This window comes from Nyctereutes procyonoides, unplaced genomic scaffold (assembly GCF_905146905.1).
Source record: "Nyctereutes procyonoides isolate TBG_1078 unplaced genomic scaffold, NYPRO_anot_genome, whole genome shotgun sequence".
Lineage (NCBI taxonomy): Eukaryota > Metazoa > Chordata > Mammalia > Carnivora > Canidae > Nyctereutes > Nyctereutes procyonoides.
The window spans coordinates 38,325,534-38,348,244 of NW_026575047.1; the positions used below are offsets into that span (position 1 = coordinate 38,325,534).

Here is a 22,711-nt window from a genome sequence, read left to right on the forward strand (position 1 = left end):
TGTGTCTGAGCCAAAATCAGATTAATTCTGAATATTGTGATTGGCTCTGTGTTACAGTGAGGTCTGTCTGAATTGATAACCTTGTGAAGGTTATACCTACAATGGATTTCTGAACTTGGCAGACAAGAGGCCTAGCTGGTGAAACTCCACTTTGTGTGTTCCACAGCCATAGCTCTCTGCAATGTGACCTGGCTCCCAGGCCCTCAAATTCTCTGATTTGGAGATGAAGAATTAACTGTGCCTTTCTCACGATGGCGTCAGAATCAGAAAGAGAAAGTCCACTATTGTTTTTCATTTCTCTTTAATATGCAACCTGTGCTTAGAAATTATATACAGAGCGGGGATCCCTGGGTGGCTCAACGGTTTAGTGCCTGCCTTTGGCCCAGGGCGCGATCCTGGAGTCCCGGGATCGAGTCCCACATCGGGCTCCTGGCATGGAGCCTGCTTCTCCCTCTGCCTGTGTCTCTGCCTCTCTCTATGTCTATTGTAAATAAATAACTAAATAAATCTTAAAAAAAAAAGTTATATACAGAGCAATGTGTTCTGGTTGGTGATTTATGACTTCTTTCCTTCCTGGAGTTTTTTTTTTTTTTGTTTTGTTTTGTTTTTTTTTTTTTGAGTGGAGTGTTTTTCCTTAAAGGCTGGCAGCCCTTGATATCTAGGCAGTTTAGACCTGCTTGGAACCTCTTCTTCACCATGTAGTACAGCAGTGATCGAGGACGGCTCCACACTCTGCTGTGTGTGGAGTGGGTGGGGTGAGGCACTTTCTCCCTTTTTGATTTTGGTTAACAGAGAAGCATTATCTCTCTGTTTTCTCCCTTCCTGCTTGTTTGCTTTGGTTTTCTCTTTTCTTTTTTCTCTCTTTTTAAAAGTCTTGACCGGCATCATTGCAGAGATATTTACTGTATTTAGTCTTGCTAAATTATTTTTCTGGATTATATTCCACCCCCAGAGAAGACCTCAATTCTTTTTTTTTTTTTTTTAAGATTTTATTTATTTATTCATGAGAGAGAGACACAGAGAGGCAGAGACCCAGGCAGAGGGAGAAGCAGGCTCCCTGTAAGGAGCCTGATGAGGGACTCAATCCCAGATCCCAGGATCACGCCCTGAGCCGAAAGGAGATGCCCAACTGCTGAGCCACCCAGGCGTCCCGACCACAATTCTTTATTATTTCACATGTATTTGTATACTTTATTTCCATTTCCTCTGATATCTAAGAATTGATTTTGGGATTAAATTGGCCCATAGTCCTGTATCCTAAATTCAAAAGAAATGTAAAAGCTGAAAATTATATTTAGACTTGGTTCAAACTCATTTGTTCGCAAAATCTGATCAGAATTGATGTTATTTAGAATATTTCTGTCCTTACTGTGATTATATGTATGTTCCTTTGCAGAATAGTAATGTACTTGGGGATCCCTGGGTGGCACAGTGGTTTAGTGCCTGCCTTCGGCCCAAGGCATGATCCTAGAGTCCCAGGATCAAGTCCCACGTCAGGCTCCCTGCATGGAGCCTGCTTCTCCCTCTGCCTGTGTCTCTGCCTCTCTCTCTCTCTCTCTCTGTGTGTCTCTCATGAATAAATAAATAAATCTTAAAACAAAAAAAAGGTAATTGTTTAGGGGTGCTGCCTCAAGGCTTGCTGGGTGTGTTTTATAATACTGTACATACTTTAAGTAAACAGATGTCATGTAATTCTGTGTATACTATAAAGCCTTTCTAATATCTGAGGAATCCTAAATTCGTATCTGCCCAAAGAATTTAGATCAGGGATTGTGGACTGTACTAGATTCTCTTTCCTAAGCACCTGTTGCGTTTGTGTTTAAGAGCCCTTATTAACAGTCTTTGAGATCAGCATAGTAACAGGTTACTCTGAGGGCAGCAAAGATAATAGGAATCCATAGCCTCCTTTCCCCTGTTGCTAGAAAGTATAGCTTTGCTAGGAAAAAAGAAGAAGAAAAATGAACCTGATCTCAATCACAGGTTTACTGTTGTAGGGACCTAACAGTTATTTGTAGAGGTGGGCATGGGAAAACAAGAGCAAAGATTGTTTACTGGTAGGATCTAAAGTTTCAGCTTTGAGGTGGAGTACTTTCAGTTCTGGGCAAGAGGATCTGACTGGCCATTATGGTTATGTTTATATAACTCCAACATTTCCTTAAAATATTCCCAATAATTAAAATGATATAAAAGAGAGATGGTGCCAGTATCTTATCTTTTTCTCTATTTATATCAGCTAGTGATATCATTACTTTATTTTACCATTGAAAGACCTTAAAAATGAACTCACTCTTCTTGAGGCTCTAAAAGTGCCATTCTTAAAATTTCTTAAAGTGCGGCAGCCACTTTCTTCATTCCAAGAAGAAATAAAAGAGGAAAAAATTACTGAAGAAAACTATTCTTATTAATTTGGAATGCAGGTGTGGGACATACTATATGGGAGAAATAATATATGGAATGGGTACATATTACAGGTATAGAATGTTATTGGCTATTTTGCTTTGGAAAATTTGTTGAATAGATTAAAAAATTTTTGAGGGGGACTTTATATAGTTCCATTTTGAGTATTTTAGTCTTAATAAAAGCACTTAATCATATGCATATGATCATACTTGTACTTAACTGAGAAAATAATTAGCTACTCTGTATAAATCAGAATGTATTTTTAGAATACTTGACTTGTTTTTGGATTATACATTTGGGTTTATTATACACAATTGAAATTCTGATCAGTTCTGTGAATGTAATATACATGATCCATATTTGTGTTTAGATAAAGCTGAGGTTTATAGATTATTTGCAAAAACTGTGGATTGCTCTATTGAGTTTCTGTGATTTGTTTCTTCGGTGTTTTTTATTTACTCCCTTACCACTAGACCATCAGTGTCTTGCTCATGTCCTTCCCTGCAAAGTGCACTTCTAACTTACTGATTCTGATCTGCTAGGTCCTTAGATTCCACTTAAGCTAACTCAGGCTTATAGACATTGACTAATCCATCTCTCCATCTGTGAAACATTAATATTTATTAGTACATACCAGGTTTTGGGTAGACACTGGTGAACAAGACTTTTATTGTTCCTTCCTTCATGAGATTTAAAGCCAAATAGATTTCTTTTTTTTTATTTAAACAGTAAGGATATATAATGTTTATTTAAAAATCATTAATTACCTGAATTAAACTTTTCCATCAGTAGTATGAATTCAGTTTACATAGACTTTTTTTGGAATCATTTTTTTTCTTTTTTTAAAAGATTTTATTTTATTTTATTTTATGTTATTTTATTATTTTTTTAAAGATTTTATTTATTTATTCATGAGAATACACAGAGAGGAGAGAGAGAGGCAGAGACACAGGCAGAGAGAGAAGCAGGCTCCATGCAGGGAGCCCAACGTGGGACTCTATCCTGGGTCTCCAGGATCACGCCCTGAGCTGTAGGCGGGCTAAACCGCTGAGCCACCGGGGCTGCCCCTTTAAAGATTTTATTTATTCATGAGAGACACACAGAGAGAGGCAGAGACATAGGCAAAGGGAGAAGCAGCCTCCCTATAGGGAGCCCGATGTGGGACTCAATCCCAGGACCCCAGGATCACAACCTGAGCCAAAGGCAGACGCTCAACTACTGAGTCACCCAGGCATCCCTTGAATCATTTTCACGGTACTTTTATAAGTATCTTGTTAGTTAAAGCTTTTTGATCACAGGAAGGAGAACGAGACTGAAGATTTCTCCACTTAGAATGATTATATTCACATGTATATTACCATCTAATTACATGCCAGATTTAAACCAGAACAAGGACTTGAACTTGTGTCTTCTGATTCCCAGTCCAGTGTTTATTGCATTATGTGACTTTCTAGGACAATATTTTGTAAAACTCAGAAAAAGTCCTGAGGTAAAGTATGGTAACTGCAAAGGGGAATATGGTAGCATTCAGGGATATGTTCAGAATGTTTCTGTTCTTTATACTGACTTTCCCCTTTAACCTAAGAGCAGCGGCTAGGTGCAGCTGGGCGGCCTAACTCTTTTTGCATATCGTGTCTTCTAGTTTGTACCTGTTCAAACTAGGCCTGGCTCCTCAGATTCAAGACCTATATGGAAAGGTTGACTTCACAGGTAAGGAGTTATAAACTTGGCAGGAAATGCTTGATTTATGTGGAAATAGCCTGGAGAGTCAACAGTTCCAATCTTAAAGACATAGGGGTTTAAAAATACTCTGGCAAAAGAGATCAAAGAAGTATAAGTAACTTCTGTGTTGAATAGAGTGCTAAACTGGGAATTTCAAACTCTGTTTTCTCATTTTAGCAAGTACCAACAGTGAGCAAAGTAAGGGGTGTGTAGGGGGGGAATGAGACAATGCAGAGGTGACAATTTAATAAAAAAATGTGTATTTACCTTATTCTGTGTGTGTTTGTTACTGTCAGATGCTTGAATAGGTGGGGGCTTGGGGAGAAAACAAATGGTGGTGATACTGGTTAGGAGCTAATATAGATTCAAGTCTTTTGAACTGATTATTATTTTGTAGACTTGGGAACTTTAAATTTAATAAAAACTTTTATCTATGACATTTTTCCTTTTAGGGAAGTTGTTCACTAGACCTAGGGCCAAGGGCTAAACCTTACATGTTGTTTTATCATTTGGCTTCCTGCCTTTGAAGCAGAATAGTTTAATAGTGGCTAGTACCTTAGCATCTGAAGACATTTGGTTGGCTTGTGGGTCACTTGTTGCTGAGCTCCCTTCAAAGCTGTTCCATTCATAAGTTAGTTAGTTCGTTGTAGGAAATGCCGCAAGTAGCAGTTTTGAGAAACTATTTTCTGTAGGGCTGTTTCTCATGTTATATTTACTTTTGATGCTCTTGTTAATAGTAATAATAATGTCTACTGAGTGTATGCTTTTTGCCAGGTACTATGTTCATTGCTTTCCATATATCTTCTTATTAAGTCCTTCAATCCTGGGAGGTAGCCACCACTTCATCCCATTTTGTAGTTGGGGAATGTGTTTCCTTCTCTAAGTTCTGGGAAGGTGCTTAACTTGCTTGCCTGAATCTTCATCTTTCTCTTCCTGTAGAAGAGGAAATCAACAATATGAAGATTGAACTGGAGAAGTACGGGATCCAGATGCCTGCCTTCAGCAAGATCGGGGGCATCCTGGCCAATGAACTCTCAGTGGATGAAGCTGCATGTAAGAAGAGAGAAATTTTGTGGGTTCAAATGGGATTGGTGCTACCACTTTCAGTGATCTTGGACACTAGGAATTTTGCTAGCAAACTTAGGCCAATAGAGGTAGTTTAACACTGCAATGGACTTCTGTGCTATTGCTATTGGAAGTAAGTGATTGATTTCAATGAAAATGAAAGCATTTAGAAAGCGAGTTATACATTTCAGTGTCCTTTGGGTTTCTTATTTTTTTTAATGGTATTTACATGATGATTAAAGGTGAACATGTCCATCATTTATGCTCCTTACAAGGCTCTTTACTAATATTTCCCAGTGAGATTCCAAACTCAGCATCCCAGACATGGGATCACAGGGAGAGCTGTGGCTTTGTATATCTAGGAAGAGACTACTAGGCTTATAGGATTTGGGGAGCCATACCTCTAACCCCAGTCATCATTTCTCTATCAAAACAAACCTTTTCCTGCAATAGGGGGTTGTGATGTTGTTCTGGATGTGTCATGTAATCTCTTACTCTGTATAACCCCAGTGTTCTATGTTTTGAATTTTTTCTTTTAGTACATGCAGCCGTTATTGCCATTAATGAGGCCATTGACCATAGAATTCCAGCCGACACATTTGTGGCTCTGAGAAATCCCAACGCCATGCTTGTAAATCTTGAAGAGCCCTTGGCATCCACTTATCAGGATGTGCTTTATGAGGCCAAGCAGGAGAAAATGACAAACGCTAAAAACAGGGTAAAAATGGAACATCTGTTCTTTTCAATTGATTTATATTCTTTCATTGTTGGATATAACTCCATTTTAAAAATCAGTTTTCTTTTTTCTTTTTTTAAGATTTTATTTATTTATTCATGAGAGATACACAGAGAGAGAGAGAGAGGCAGAGACACAGGCAGAGGGAGAAGCAGGCTCCATGCAGGGAGCCTGATGCTAGACTCAATCCCGGGACTCCAAGATCACACCCTAGGCCAAAGGCAGGCACTAAACTACTGAGCCACCCAGGGATCCCCCTAAAATCAGTTTTCTTGAAGTATAATTTATATACAGTAAAATTTACTCATTTTACATGTATGGGTTTGATGGGTTTTGACAAATGTGTGTGGTTATAAAACAATCCTCCCTAAAGTCCCCAGGTCTCTCTTCATAGCCTCTACTGCTCCCCATCCCCTCCTTCCCACCCTGACCCCAGGCAATCCCCAATCTGAACAGATCACTATATTTACCTTTTTAAGAATTATATATAAACGAAATGTATTTACACAGTATATAGCCTTTGGTATTTGATTCCATTTTAACTTTTATCCTTGAATTTTGTGCAAACCAATGAGAAGTTCTGTGATCTGGTTCTTGGGTGTGCCTGTTCTGCTCAGGTCTGAGGCAAGGATGCAAGCTTACAAGGGAGCAGGACAGGGTTCAGCAGTGCTTCCTGCTCATGCCCAACTCTGGAAGCACCCTTGGGCTTGTCGTTAATAGGTGGATCTGCTTTTTACATTTTTAGTTAAAGGTTGTGTAGCATTCCACTCTGTGCTTCATTAAGGATTTTAAGCCATACACTTACTCTTTGTTCTGTCATGTTTGGGGGAGGAATACAAGTGTGTTTCTTAGGTCTTCTTAGAGACCTGAACTGATTTGTTACACTTTTTACTCATCTTCAGACAGAAAACTCTGAGAGAGAAAGGGATGTTTATGAGGAGCTGCTCACTCAAGCTGAAATTCAAGGCAATATAAACAAAGTCAATAGTAAGTATGTCCCTGAGTCAGGTAGCTGCGGGATGTTACAGAATAATGTGAGTGTTGATCTATTCTTGGACTGATAATGTAGTGTAAGTTTATTTATTTTAGGTATCAGTGGACTTGTTTAGGAACTATTGCTTACTACTACTGTTTTCTTGTGTTCATATGTCTTCTGTCTCAGCTGCCATCATCCTTAGGCAGGTCCTCCCTCTTCTATCTACTCATCTATTGCAGCTTCTGGATTTGTCTTGGTTAATTTAACTCTTTCACCCTGGGTTAATACACTTAAAAAAAATCTAAATAGGGATTTTATTTTTCCTTTATATATATATATTAAAGATTTTATTTATTTATTCATGAGAGACAGAGAGAGAGGCAGAGACACAGGCAGAGGGAGAAGCAGGCTCCATGCAGGGAGCCTGACGTGGGACTGGATCCCGGGTCTCCAGGATCACACCCTGGGCTGAAGGCAGCGCTAAACCGCTGAGCCACCTGGGCTGCCCTTTATTTATATTTTTAAGTAGGCTTCATGTCCAGCGTGGAGCCCACTACAGGGCTTGAACTCATGACCCTGAGATCAAGACCTAAGCTGAGATCAAGAGTCAAATGCTTAACCAACTGAGCCACCTAGGTGCCCCTATTTTTATTTATTTTTATTTTTAAAAAGGATTTTATTATTTAGAGAGAGATAGCAGGGAGAAGGGGCAGAGGGAGAAAGAGATCTCAGGCAGACTCTGCTGAGTGTGGAGCCCAGTGCAGGGCTTGTTCTCACAACCCTGAGATCAGGACCTGAGCTGAAACCAAGAGTAGGAGGCCTAATGGACTGTGCATCCAGGCACCCCTATTTTTCTATTTTTAAATTAATTTTATAATTTCATTTTTCTTTTAAAGAGTAATGCAAATTATTCAGACATAAACAAAAAAACCCATAAAAAATTAGACCCCTGTTCTCTAGAAATGACCACTATTGATTTTTTTAAAAAGATTTTATGTATTTATTTGAGAGAGAAAGAGAACAAGCAGGGGAAGGGGTAGAAGACGAAAGAGAAGCAGACTCCTCACTGAGCAGGGAGGTCGATCATGGGGCTCGGTCCTAAGACCCAGGATCATAACCTGAGCCAAAGGCAGACACTTAACTGACTGAGCCACCCAGGTGCCCCACCACTACTGATATTTTTATGCATATGTTTAAAAATATACTTAAACAAAAATGAGTTTATATCATTCATACTGATTTTTGTGTATTTATGTTACGTACTTTTGAGGAATTCATATCTTGAAAATGTCATTTTCATTTTGTCACTCTTTCACTAAAGAACTTGCATTGGTTCCTTATAACTTGATGGACAAAAGGCAGACCCCTAGCCTAGTGGAGTTTTTTATATGGTATTTTATGCATACAATTCTCTGTACAAACTCATTTGCCTAATTGTCTCCCATATTCACTCTGTCCATTTCATGACTCATGGAAGAGTCCCACTATGGAGTGGCTCAGACCTGGGCCTTGGTCTGTTGGCCTCTTACTAATAGCTATTGACTTGGGACGCCTGTGGCACAGACTTGTTCTACAGATGGTGAAATAATGCATGCAAATTGCCTGGTATTTAGTGAGTACTCAGTAAACATTAGCGTTATTATAGCTTTTGCTAATCATGTAGTCTCACTATAATGCCCTCATGCCTTATCTCTTACCTGATCCAAATTATACCCATCACTGGTCCAGCTCAGTTCTCACCTGTGCCCATTCCAGTTCTCCCATGGCACTTAAAGACCAACTACACAATTTGATACTCAATTATATATATATTGTCTTATATGGCTTGCCTTTGTTTCTGACATCTCTATAAATTCTTTGAGTACAGATTATTTATGAGTTCTGCTTCTTTTGAAATCTCTGTAATTCCTAGTGTAATGGTTAGACTCACCAAAAGAACTAAAAAGCTTATTTGATTTCAACCAGGCTTGACCTTGTTTTGCTCAAGATAATAATAACAATAGTAATAGTAATCCATATCCTCTCTGTTCATTGGGAGGCCCTAATTTCTCCCTTGAACCAATGCTCTGAATAACTACTGAGACTTTACAAGATTTTGCCAACTCTGTATGATCAGGAGCTCTATAGCCTGACCAGGAGTCTGTATTCTGTTCCATTCTGGTTCATTTAAGCTACTGTTTTCTGAACGGAGTAATAGTACCATTCACATATGGGTGAATGTGTTATACTGTATCTGTATGAATACTTAAGTCAACAAATATAAACCAGTCTTTTATACTTGTCTATGTGAAAAGAAAGTCCTATATGTCTCCTGCTGTATAACAGTGCATAAAACACTCTTTGTTTCAATAAGGGTGTTTTTTTTCCTGCTATGTTCTTTAGGATTCTGTAACCATTGTAGCTTTACCTGGCAAAGTCTGAGAGTCCATTATAAACCTGTGGGGGAAAGAGTTGTAGCTGTACATTTTTGAAGTGTTCCATTTAGGGACCCCTGGGTGCTCACTTGGTTAAATGTCCCACTCAGCTCAGGTTATGAACTCAGGGCAGTGAGATCAAAACCTGTGTCGTGCTTGGGATTCTTTCTCTCCTTCTCCCTCTGCCCTTCCCCCTCCTCTCCCTCTCTCTCTCTCTCTCTCTCTCTCTCTCTTTTTCTCAGATAAATAAATACATCTTTAAAAAAATTCCCTCAAAATTCCCTCAAATAGCTTTCAACATAGTAGGGAAGATAGACATGCAAGTGAGTAATTTTAGGGCAACTTACTTAGAAGGTATCAAAGGCATATGAAGTATAATCACAGAAAAAGAAAGGAGTGATGACAGCTTGGAGGTTTGTATAAGAACCTTCACTGGATAGATAAGGTGAGGATAAGGCAGGATTCCCCAAAGAGGGACAATTGTTTCCTAATCGTAGAGCAAGTCTAGGCAAGAGAAAGTTGTGTGCTAGCAAGATACAAGAGCTTTAGGTCCCAGGAATTATCTTAACATAATTATAGATAAGATTCTGTGAGGGCTTGAGAACCAGCATTGAAGCCACTGCCCCAAGAGAAAGCTGCAGGTCAAATAGTTCAAAATGAGAAAAAGTTTTTATTTACTTTCTTAGTAGAACAAGGAAAATTACTTAAAGCCTAATGGAAGAAAGTATTTAAATAGTGTTCTAACCTTTATCATCTTTATAGTGTGAATGTCAGTAAATGTTTATTTAAATATTTACATATTTATGTAGTAAGTATGCTTTAAAGTAAAAGCGTAATTGACTAGATGCTTTTGTAGATAGATAATCTGAGATTCTGCATCACATACCTAGAGAAAGCCTGGTTGTTAACCTGTGTTGGTTGTATTTTCTGTCCCCACTCCTATAAAATCTTCACCAAGACAGAGATCATTTGTTTTGTTCATAGCTGTATTTGCAGCACAAAGCAGGTGCTCAGTAAATGCTGTTGAAGGAATGGATAGTTAGTTGGCTAAGGATCACATGGAGGAGTAGCCATCACCTTGGTGTGGTTGATGAGTTAGCAGAATTGCAGGTATAATCGTTGGGAAGGAGAGAATAGTCTCTTAGGAGTCTACACTGAGTCTACAAATCCATAGAGATTTAAAATTTTTCCTTTAACACCTTGTATTCATTTTTTTTTTTTTTACTAATGAAAACATTAAAACATTTAAAAATTTTAAGTGCTGCTATACCCCAAATACTTTGATTTTTGGTATGTTGTTATTGATTTGTTTTGCTACTTTGGTGATAAAAATCAGATGTTCATCCCTGAATGGAGCATGGAGGGAGAATTCTTGTTTTCTAAAAATAGGGAAACAAAATCATACGGTAAGGATCGCTTCCCAGTGGCTATTATTTTTGAAGTCAGAAAATACCTTATTCTGACTGCCAGCCTAATTCCTTATTTATTTTACAACATAAAAAGTGCTTTCACATATGTAATTTTGTTTAATCTTATCAACAACACTGTGAAGAAGGTGTCTTTATTACTTTCAGATGAAGGAGCATCTAGGTTTTCACTGCCAGATGTTAAAGACCTTGTGTGACTTCAAGTGACTAGAGGTAGAGAGGATTGAGGGTATTAATCGCCTCTACCAATCCCTGCGCTCAGACCACCCTCGCTATCTGGGCACTCACTGTCCTAGTAGAGTGTGTTCAGGAGGCAGCTGGATAATGAAGGGATTCAGACTGATGCTGTTAAGAAGGAATGAAAGTTCCTTAATCTGGGGTAGACTGAGGGAAAGAGGGATTGGATGTATCCAAGCGTCAACACCAGGGTGAAAACTTTCACAGATTGCTGTGGAAGAAACCTTCTCCTGTTTAGTAGTTTTATCTAGACAACAACTTGGCGTTTAGAGGGAATTTAGACATGTGTTGGTTTTGACTGGTGCCTCATATTGCTACCCCCATAGTGCTAAGGTGTCTGTATCTGAAAGCTTTTCAGTAGGTCTGAGGCATGCTCCAGGAATCTGTTAACTGACAAACAGTCCAGTTGGGGACCCCTGAACTTGAGCAGTTTAAGGTTCTCTTCCAATTCCAAGATCTTGTGCTTCTGGGATATTCCAGAACAAAGGCCATCTGAGCTATATTTCGCTCTTCTGAAATTGAGGTTGGTTTAGGGGAAGGAAAGTGATGTAAGCTGTGATGCTCACAAAACGTTTTCATAAGCTGCGGCCTTTCCCCCTCCTCAGCGTCTTCTGCATTAGCAAATGTGGACCTGGCTTTGGAGCAGGGTGTAGTACCTGCCTTGTTCCGGGCACTGCAGTCACCAGCCCTGGGCCTTCGAGGGCTGCAGCAGCAAAACGGGGACTGGTACCTCAAGCAGCTCCTGAGTGACAGACAGCACAAGAGACAGGTGAGGATCGTGGGTCAGGCTGGCAGGCATTCACATACAGCTGTTTGAATCTTGTGTTCTCGCTGAAAGATATTTGTGGGATCTCTTTTCCCTATAGTTACAGTATAACCTATAGTTTTTAGCATAACTTCCTGCATCTTAATGTAGGTTTTTATAATATCCTCAGGTAAAATACAGATTGTCTTTAGCTCTTGTTTGCTTTTATAGCTGTAAACCTTTTTTTTTTTTTTTTTTTTAAGATTTTATTTATTAATGAGAGACACAAGCAGAGGGAGAAGCAGGCTTCCTGCAGGGAGCCTGATGCGGGACTCGATCTCAGGGCCCCGATCCCAGGGCCCCGGGATCACGCCTGAGCCAAAGGCAGATACTCAACCACTGAGCCACCCAGGTGTCCCTGTAAACCCTCTTAAACATAAATAGTACCTGCCCTCCAAGCCTGACTACCCCTTCACTTGAAGCATCCTTTTTAACCCCCCAATGAAAAGCCCTGGGGGAAAACCTGAATCTCTCCTACATTCTTACTTCAGGAATTTCCTACATAAAAACACACATCACTGGTTTCCTCTGGCCAGCACTGGGAAAGTACTTAACTAATGTGCAGTAAGAGCAGACTGTGGAATTGTACTTAGTGGGGCTGGTAGAACAAACACAAATGGCTTTCTTTTTTGTCTGAACAAGGCCCAACAAGTGCACATTTTGCAGATTCCCAGTATCTATGGCCAAAGCAAGCAGTATTAATGTGCTAATGAGGCTGTAAACATCTTATGTCAGTATTTTGATGCTTCTTACAAACTTTTTTTTTTTATGTGCTAGTATCTGGAAAGTCCTCTACCCCAGATTTGAGGGCATTTGTTCCCACTACCACTTTCTCTGATGCAGCCTGATGCATCCACTTAGGGCAGAACTTTGTCCCTGTGACTGCTATTGAGATACAGCTGTAAGGCCTGGAGGCATAGCCGTGAGAATCTTTACATAAATGTTCTTTGCTTTTCTCAGGGTGGTCAGGCTGATCCCCTGCAGAAGGAGGAGCTCCAGTCTGGAGTGGATGCTGCAAACATTACTGCCCAACAGTATCAAAGAAGTAAGAGTCCTCTCCCTGAGATACTGTGTGGGGTTAATGTTGCTAGGGCATCTGAGGTCAGATCCTGTCCCCCACCCCAAGCCTGCTAGCCACAATCAACCAGCAGGTGCCACTAGAGGTGCCCTACCAGTGGTAGGGTTCCTCTAGTTTTAGAGTAGAACTGGAGTCAGTGTGGGCCTACTCTGGCTAGCAAGCACTTGGTCATTGGAGCAGAGTCTTAGGGCTTGATTGGTAAGATCTGGGTGGTGGCAGAGAGAGAAGGATGTTCCTAACCTGAGCAGAGAGGAAAGGAGGTGTGAGCAGAGCTGCCAAAGGTCAAAGATGTTTTGAAGCAATAGCGGTTAGAATACAATATTTGTAGATATTCGGGGTTGAGCTGTTTAAGATAAACCCTTGGAAAGATTGTGGCAGCTTAAGAAGCTGGTACTTGATTCGCCAGGCTATATGGGATGGGAGAGATGCTTTAGAAAGAGTCGCAGGATGAATTGGAGTGGAAAGTAGCTTTATTGGGATATAGTTGGCATAGCCTGCAGTTCATCTTCATACAAAGAGGGAGGCTGTTTTTTTAAAAGATGAAAGTTCCACTTCAAACATCATGGCTTATAGTTTATCTGCAGAATAGAACTTTCTTCTGTGAAAACTGAATCTCTTTCCTCTCAGGGCTTCCCAAGCCAGCTGCATTTCTGACCTGTGTTCTGTGCAGGGTTGGCAGCTGTGGCGGCAATCAATGCTGCCATCCAGAAGGGTGTTGCTGAGAAGACTGTTCTGGAGCTCATGAATCCTGAGGCCCAGCTGCCCCAGGTGTATCCCTTTGCTGCTGATCTTTATCAGAAAGAGCTGGCTACCCTGCAGCAACAGAGTCCTGAAGTAAGTCAGCTGAACCTCTCCTGTTTGTGAGCAAAATGGGGCAGAAGTGAACTCAACACCTACTTCTTGGTGTGCTTGGCAGAGCCTTTTTTAAAAAAACAAACAAACAAAAAAACAGAAACTTAGACTTCTTATGGCTTAACTGAAGTCCTGACCTCACTTGGTATCCCGGAATGTCTGTCCTCACCCTTTTTTCCTCTCCTTTCTGTGCAGCATAGCCTCACCCATCCTGAGCTATCTGTTGCTGTGGAGATGTTGTCATCTGTGGCCCTAATCAACAGGGCACTGGAGTCAGGGGACATGAACACAGTGTGGAAACAGTTGAGCAGTTCTGTGACAGGCCTTACCAATATCGAAGAAGAAAACTGTCAGAGGTGGGTCCCCAGAGCAGTATATGTAATCCATTGGACAGCTTTTACTCTGTTGGGTGTCCACACTCCTGTTTTCAGGCATTGTGACTTTAGTATGATGCTTCCCCCCCCCATTCTGATTCATTTTATTCTTTATTATGCTGGAGGATTTATAGTAAATTACATATATCATGACATTCCACCCCTCAATATGTAAGTATGCTTATCTAAAACAGTGAGGATATTTATTAGATAGCCAAAATAGTACAATCTCATAGTACAAACCCTGGCAAAATCAATAGTTCTTCTTTAATATGTGCAGACCCTAGTCCATTACATACTTCTTTCATACGTACTTCACTAGTTTCGAAACTGTCCTTTTCACCTGATTTCTTCAAACCAGGGTCCAGTGCAGGACTATGTGTTACACCTGGCTATTGTACCCTTTAGGTATCTCTTAATCTAGCATTGTTCCTTTCTTCATGACATTGACTTGTTAAAGAGATAGGACCAGTTGTTCTAAAATGTTCCATCTTCTGGTTCTAGTTGCTTCCTGAGATTTGGCTTATTTTTGTAAATTAGAAATTAGGTGTAAAGGCTTGTCAAGATCAAGTCAGCATTTTTGGTGTTGTGTATTTCATATTTTCTCATAACTAGAGGCATATGAAATCGACTTGTGTCACCATTAAAGATACTAAGATTGATTCTTGAATCTGGGAGACAGCTTATCCCTCTTATGTGTATTTATGTTTTTCCCTTAGCATAACCTTTTTTTGCACCTTTGTACCATCAGAGTGTCCAGTTCCCCATTACCCATTGCTAATATTTTTTTTAATTTTTTTTTTTTTAATTTATGATAGTCACACAGAGAGAGAGAGAGAGAGGCAGAGACATAGGCAGAGGGAGAAGCAGGCTCCATGCACTGGGAAACCGAAGTGGGATTCGATCCCGGGTCTCCACGAACACACCCTGGGCCAAAGGCAGGCGCTAAACTGCTGCGCCGCCCAGGGATCCCCATACCTAATATTTTTAACCCAAGTTGATAATCCTTGTCTAAATCAATACTTTGCATGAATGAATGACTGAATTTCAATTGCATTTATATTCCAGAAAAATTGGAGGTAATAATAAAATATTTAATGCTGTTTGAAAACAACAAAAAAGAAAAAGACCAAAAAAAAATCAATACTTTTCAGTAAGATTTGCTTAATGATTTTTTTTAAATATTTTATTGTATTTCATTATCTTCTTTGTTGGGGGAATGGGGTAGGTATCTTGATGAACTGATGAAACTGAAAACTCAGGCACATGCAGAAAATAATGAATTTATTACATGGAATGACATCCAAGCTTGTGTGGACCATGTAAATCTGGTGGTGCAGGAGGAACATGAGAGTGAGTAATCTACTTAACCATCCCCTCAGATAGTGAAACTGTTAAAGGTACTGTGATTCCATAAACTGGCTCTAAACATTACTCCTAGAAAGATTTTTGAAAATTTGTCTGTGTGTGTGTGTGTGTCACAAAAAGCTGAGGTTGGATATTGTTTTTGAAACATCAGGCAACTGCTACAATTAGATATGTATGTAATAAGGACTAACATTTTCAGGAGATAACTTGAACATGATCTGTTATTTTTAAATGTTTTATAACAAGTAGTTATAACACCACCTGGATTTAGGTCATCTTGCATGGGTGTAGTGCTCAATCTTCCATAAGACTCCTCTCATTGGAGACACTAGCCACAAGCTTTAAGGAGTTCCCAGGTCACTACACTTCTGAACAATTGGCTATAAATTCAGAGCTTCCTTCAACACTCCCCTCAGATTCAATAATTTGCTAGAGTGACTTAACTCAGGAAATGCTATATTTATGAATATAGTTTTATTAGAAAGGATACAAATCAGGACTGGCCAAAAGAGAAGACCTAGAGGGTGATCCTAAATATAGTGAGGTCCCAAAGACCAAGCTTATGTGTCCTCAGGATGTATACCCCAACCAGCTCTCCTGAGCTTTGGGTCGCCAGAGATATTAAGAGGCTTCATTACCTGTGAAGAATTGATTGTTGGCCATGTAATTGAACTCCGTTTCCAAACTACCTCTTCTCCCTGGAGGAGATAGGTAGGGTTGGCTGATATCACAATATCATGTTGCTCAAACCCCCAGAATTCTGATCATATGCTTGGTCTTTCCAGCATGATCATACCCCATCCTGAGATTACCCAGGGGCCCATCTGGGTGGCATATATTCAGGTGTGGTCCTAGAAGCCATGCCTGAATAATCAGATAATAAACAGATAATCAAATTATTTAGGAAATTCCAATGGGGGTTAGAGGCTCCTTCCCAAGAACTGGGGTCAAAAGTTAGCCAAATCTTTATTATACCACAGTCTTTACAAAAATAGCACAGCTGCCTGGGATACTTGGGGAGTGACATTTCTAGTTTTAATTTGTATTTCCTGTGAGAAATATCCATTGATTTAGCAAGAAGAGCCTTGCCTCGGGGTGGGGAGCCCTGGGGTTGGATCTGCTGTTGTCCAGTTGTTTGAAGTGGGATCTCGAAAGAAGAAATTTCTAAGCCTAATCTTTTCTTATATAAAAATGTTTAATCAGGTGACTTTTTATGATCCCTTAAACTCTTTTTTGTGAATAAAAAGTGGTTTTGATTACACATTGTGATGTACTTGAAAGCTATACTATTAAAGCCAGTTTCATCAAAATTCTCTTTATTTTTCCATTAGGACAATTAAAAATAAAACCAAATACTTGAGGTTTCAATGGAAATATGTATACTAGGGTGTTTATTTTAAATGAAACAAACACTAAAGTTAAAAAAAAATTTAAATGCTGCTTAATATTGTAGGTGGCAAATTATAATTTGAATCATGGTAATGCTTGGGTGGATTTATGATTCCTTAGCATGTTTAAAGATTTATTTATATAATTTCCTAATTTAAAAAGTAACCTTTTATCCCTTCATATTTAGGAATTTTAGCCATTGGTTTAATTAATGAAGCCCTGGATGAAGGTGATGCCCAAAAGACTCTACAGGCTCTGCAGATTCCTGCAGCCAAACTTGAGGGAGTCCTTACAGAAGTGGCCCAGCATTACCAAGACACACTGATCAGAGCAAAGAGAGAGAAAGCCCAGGTGAGTGGCAGTGAAATTGTTCCTTTCTGTGCAAAGAACTTCATCCCTCCTAAAACTAAGATAGAGGTAGGGATGTTTTCTAGGCACCTTTGAATTCACAGCCTTGGAGGGATATGAGATGTGACAGTACACATTTGGTGTTGTTTTGTGGTTTTCTGTTGTTATTATTACAGACAAATCTCTTTTTTTTTTTTTTAAGAGAGGGAGGAGGGGTGAGGGGCAGAGGGAGAGGAAGAGAGAATTTTAAGCCGATTTAACACCCAGCATGGAGCCCCACTAGGGGCTCCATCTCATAATCCTGAGATGACCTGAGCCAAAATCAAGAGTCATACACTAAACTGAGTCACCCAGGTGTCCCTTTCTTGTGTCTCTTTAAATAAAATTGTGTTGAAGATCCAAAGAATGTATGTTATGTAAGTATACAGTTGTATAAATTTTTAAGAGTGCACATACCTGTGTAATTGGTGCTCAGATTATTATTTTTTTTAAGATTTTATTTATTTATTCATGAGAGACACAGAGAGAGAGAGGCAGAGACATAGGCAGAGGGCAAAGCAGGCTCCATGCAGGAAGCCCGATGGGAGACTTGATCTTGTGACTCTGGGGTTACGCCCTGAACCAAAGGCAGATGTTCAACCACTGAGCCATCCAGGTGTCCCAGTGCTCAGATTATGAAAAGCTTAACTGCCCCATCCCTTCTGCCCTCATCCATCCTTACTCCCTCACCTGCTGGTAATCACTATTCTGATTTTTAACACCACGGTTGAATTTTTTTTTTTGGCCTGTTTTTGAATTGTATTTGAACTGTATATAAATACATACAGTATGTATTCTTGTATCTGGCTTCTTTTGCCCAATATAATGTTAGTAAAATTCATCTGTGTGATTGCAAGAAGCAATATTTGTTCTTTCTTGTTGTATACTATTCTACTCTGTGGTTATATATTCTGTCTGTGGTAAAGTTTGGTTTGTTTCCTACTTTTTGGCTATTGCAAGTTGTACTTCTATGAATATTTTAGTATACGTCTCTTGGCAAATATATGTATCATTTCTACTGGGTGTACATTTAGAAGTAGAATTTATGGGTCATAGGGAATGCACATGTGTTAAGCTTTAGTAGATAATGCCTTTTTTATTGTTTTTTTTTTTGTTTTGTTTTTTAAAGATTTTATATATTTATTCATGAGAGACAGAGAGAGAGAGGCAGAGACATAGGCAGAGGGAGAAGCAGGCTCCTTGCAGGGATCCTGATGTGGGACTCTATCCCGGATCCTGGGATCACGCCCTGAGCTGAAGGCAGACGCTCAACTGCTGAGCCACCCAGGTGTCCCATGAACATAGAAATTTTTGTAGGTGATTGTAACACAAACATATCTTTTAAAAAGTTTACCTCTCAGCTAGTTTGTTGAGGAAATGGACAAGATTTATACCTTTTTTTTCCCCCATAATTGCTGAGTAGGAAGTTGCTTTTATGTAGTAGGCCCTCAGATATTAGTTACATGATTAAGGCATAATTAATTCTGCTTTTCTAATTGTGACTGATCTTCTTTTAGGTTCTTCCTAACTAATACCAATTAGTTGTTGGAAGGACAATACCTTTTCTGACTTAGAGGGTCCCTACAGTAAGGTTCTGGTAGCAAGCAGAAGAACTAAAAGAAATTTTTTTTTAAATTTTATTTTTAAGTAATCTCTACATCCATTGTGGGGCTTCAGCTCACAACCCTGAGATTAAGAGTCACTCTACTGACAGGGCCAACCAAGTGCCCCCTAAAAGAAGTTCTTAACTTAGGGGGTGAGATTCTTTCTGGGAAGCCATAGGTGGTAGAAGAACACCAGGTTTTTTGTGTTATTGGAGCTTTTGTACACTCACACCTTTGCAGGCTCTTTAAGTTTGGGTTGGGATAGAAGAGTTGTGGGTAATACTATAATATCGATAAGTTCCCTTTGATTCCATTGTCAGGAAAGTAGTTGGCATTACCATGTCCTAATCATATAAATATAGCAAGTACCAGGTTTCATTTAAGAGGCACATGATTGTGCTGAATGTCAGTGATCTGATACACAACTCCTTTTGTGTAGTCAGGAAACTGAGAACAGGCGATAACCGATTTCATTTAATTGGGTGAGAAGCAGTTGGCTGTATGGAAGTTGTAAATGGAATTCTTTGTCTTTGATATTAATCTTGGATCATTTGCATCAAGAGCTTCCCAAAGGATCCCTGGGTGGCGCGGCGGTTTAGCGCCTGCCTTTGGCCCAGGGCATGATCCTGGAGACCCAGGATCGAATCCCACGTCAGGCTCCCGGTGCATGGAGCCTGCTTCTCCCTCTGCCTATGTCTCTGCCTCTCTCTCTCATTCTGTGTGACTATCATAAATAAATAAAAATTTAAAAAAAAAAAGAGCTTCCCAAAGTTGGCCGATTTTTTACAACACTTGAAAAGTTATTTTTAAAATACAGATTCCTAAGCTTTAACTGTATTCCTGCTGATTCAGAATCTCTAGCCTGGGGCCTGGCTGCAGTGGTTTTTGAAAAGCCAGTTGTGTTGGCATTTGTTTTTGCTACCATATAAGTCCAGAAAGAATCTTATATCTGACTGAGAGGGGAGTGGGGTTTGGGAGAATAAGCTAGGTCTGGTTCCCTAAAAAAGGAAAACTCTAAAAAAGGGAAGTTGTTGGAGGATATAACTTATACCTGTTCTCACTCATGCTGTAAGCCTGACTGCTTTTGTTTGGGTCATGGCAGTTAAAGTTTTAGAGGATGTGACTAGAGTTTGAAGCATTTCCTTTTGCTGGGGAATAACTTTCAGAGTTCATCAAAGGAGGAGAAAGGGGGGAGTTAGAGGAAAATGTGCTTAATATTGCCAGGCTCGCCTGCTTAGACTGCATATTTGGTAGAATTGGCTTTTTTAGGCCTCAGCCTAGTTTCTCTGAGCCATTTTGGGAGTGGTTTTAAAAATAATCATCAGGGCAGCCCCGGTGGCCCAGCGGTTTAGCTCCGCCTGCAGCCCAAGGCGTGATCCTCGAGACCCTGGATCAAGTCCCATGTCAGGCTTTCTGCATGGAGCCTGCTTCTCCCTCTGCCTGTGTCTCTGTCTCTGTCTCTCTCTCTGCATCTCTATGACTAAATAAAGAAAATCTTTAAAAATAAATAAGTAAATAAATAAATAAATAAAAATAATCATCGGAGTTCTAAATTTAGCAAGTGAAAGATCTTAATTTAAGTTTGGTCTGTAGTTTTCTTGTGATATCTTTGTGTCTAGTTTTGGTATCAGGGTAATACTGGTCTCACAGAATGAACCAGGGAGTGTTACTTCCTCTTCTAGGTTTAAGAAGAGTTTCTAAAGGGCTCATGTCGATTCTTCTTTAAATATTTGCTAGAAGTCACCAGTGAAGCCATATGGTCCTGTTTTTTGGGTTTTCTTTGTTTTTTTTGCAGAATGCATGTTGATTATTAATTCCATGTCTGTATTTGTTATAAGTTTATTCAGATTTTCTTCAAGTATTCTTTATTCCTCCTCCCTTTCTTGTTGCCTTCTGGGAATTCCATTATGCCTATATTGGTATTATTAATGGTGCCCACAGGTTTCTGAGGCTTGGTTCATTTTTCCTCATTCTTTTTTCATACTGGATTTTTTTTTTTAAGATTTTATTTATTTATTCATGAGAGACACACACACAGAGAGAGAGAGAGTCAGAGACATAGGCAGAGGGTGAACCAGGCTTCATGCAGGGAGCCCGATGTGGGACTCGATCCCAGGACTTCAGGACCATGCCCTGGGCTGAAGGCAGGCGCTAAACCACTGAGCCACCCAGGGATCCCCTTCATACTGGATATTGTGCCTCAGACTGTATAATTTAAATTGAACTATCTTCAAGTTTGCTGGTTCTTTTCTTTTGCATGCTTTAATCTGCTGTGTCCCTCTAGTGAATTTTCATTTCAGTTATTAAACTTTTCAAGTCCAGAATTTCATTTGGCTCTTTTTAAAAAAATAATTTGTCTCTTGATATTCTCAGGTCAAGTATCCTCCTTATACTTTCATTTAAGTTCTTCAGACATAGTTTTCTTTAATTCTTTGAACTTATTTAAAATAGCTATTTTAAGTCTTTGTTTCCTTTTTTTCCTATTTGAATCATGCTTTCTTGTTTCCTTTTTTTTCCTATTTTGATAGTTATATAGAATTTTCTTTTTTTCTTTTTTATTCCTTTAAAAAATTTTAATTCCAGTATAATTTAACAGGGTGCTACATTAGTTTCAGGTGTACAAGGTAGCAATTCAACAATTTTGTACATTACTCAGTCCTCATCATGATAAGTGATCTTTAATCCCCATTACCTATTTTCCCCATCCCATAGTCACCTCCCTTCTAGTAACCATCAGTTTGTTCTCCATAATTAAGAGTGTGTTTTTTGGTTTGTGTCTCTTTTTCCCTTTACTCATTTGCTGTTTCTTAAATTCGACATATGAGTGAAATCATATATGTCTCTGACTAGCTTATTTTGCTTAGCATTATACTCTCTAGCTTCATCCATATTGTTGCAAATGGCAAGATTTCATTCTTTTGTATGGCTGAATAGTATTTCATTATGTATATATACCATATCTTCCTTATCCATTCATCTGTTAATGGACACTTGGGCTGCTTCCATAATTTGGCTATTATAAATAATGCTGCAATAAACATAAAGGTGCATATATCTTTTCAAATTAGTATTTTGTATTCTTTGGATATATTCCTAATATGAAATTACTGGATCATATGGTAGTTCTATTTTAAAATTTTCCCCCTTCAGGGTATCCCTGGGTGGCTCAGCGGTTTAGCACCTGCCTTTGGCCCAGGGCGTGATCCTGGAGTCCCGGGATCGAGTCCTGCATCGGGCTCCCGGCATGGAACCTGCTTCTCCCTCCTCCTGTGTCTCTGCCTCTCTCTCTCTCTCTCTCTCTCTCTCTCTCTCTCTCTCTCTCTTGCTCTATGTCTATCATAAATAAATTAATCTTTAAAAAATAATAATAAAATAAAATTTTCCCCCTTCAAACAAATGATCTCACGTATTTGTTGCTGAATCAACCTACTCATGCAGAAGCATGGTAACAGGAACCATTTTCCCAATAAAACACGTCTATTGTTCAGGCAGTAGTGATGGTCACAGAGTGATAGGATACAAACATGTGACCTTCAGGCAGCATAAATATGTGTGCCATCTCATGTGCGATCCCTTATAGACCCAGCGTGGTTCTTTTCCAGTCTCTTGGAGTTGTGCCTGATTTTATTACCAATTTTCATGCATATCCATTGGGTAATGTAACAATTTTTTTGCTGCTTGGCCAGGAGTCGCTTGATCCTGAAACTCTTGTGGGAAGACATGGCGAGGAATGGTCAACTGCACATACCATGATGGGGGAGAAAAGGAGTTATTTTTAATATTTTGAGGGACCTATATACAGTGTCCTGCAGTAGCTGTACCAGTTTGCATTCCCATTAACAGTGCATCAGGGTTCCTTTTTCTTCACATCCTCGCC

The 22,711-nt window shown here is 39.5% G+C and overlaps 1 protein-coding gene across 1 annotated transcript in view; it reads left to right on the forward strand.

Moving 5' to 3' along the window:
• IQGAP1 (IQ motif containing GTPase activating protein 1) overlaps positions 1-22,711 on the forward strand; it is a 107,816-nt gene that overhangs the window by 45,710 nt on the left and 39,395 nt on the right. Inside the window, exons 6-15 of the mRNA XM_055326240.1 lie at positions 4,043-4,110; positions 5,062-5,175; positions 5,727-5,905; positions 6,826-6,910; positions 11,583-11,746; positions 12,743-12,827; positions 13,531-13,694; positions 13,908-14,068; positions 15,315-15,439; positions 17,031-17,194. Coding sequence (XP_055182215.1) covers positions 4,043-4,110; positions 5,062-5,175; positions 5,727-5,905; positions 6,826-6,910; positions 11,583-11,746; positions 12,743-12,827; positions 13,531-13,694; positions 13,908-14,068; positions 15,315-15,439; positions 17,031-17,194 — 1,309 coding nt within the window. The remainder of the gene's footprint in view (positions 1-4,042; positions 4,111-5,061; positions 5,176-5,726; positions 5,906-6,825; positions 6,911-11,582; positions 11,747-12,742; positions 12,828-13,530; positions 13,695-13,907; positions 14,069-15,314; positions 15,440-17,030; positions 17,195-22,711) is intronic.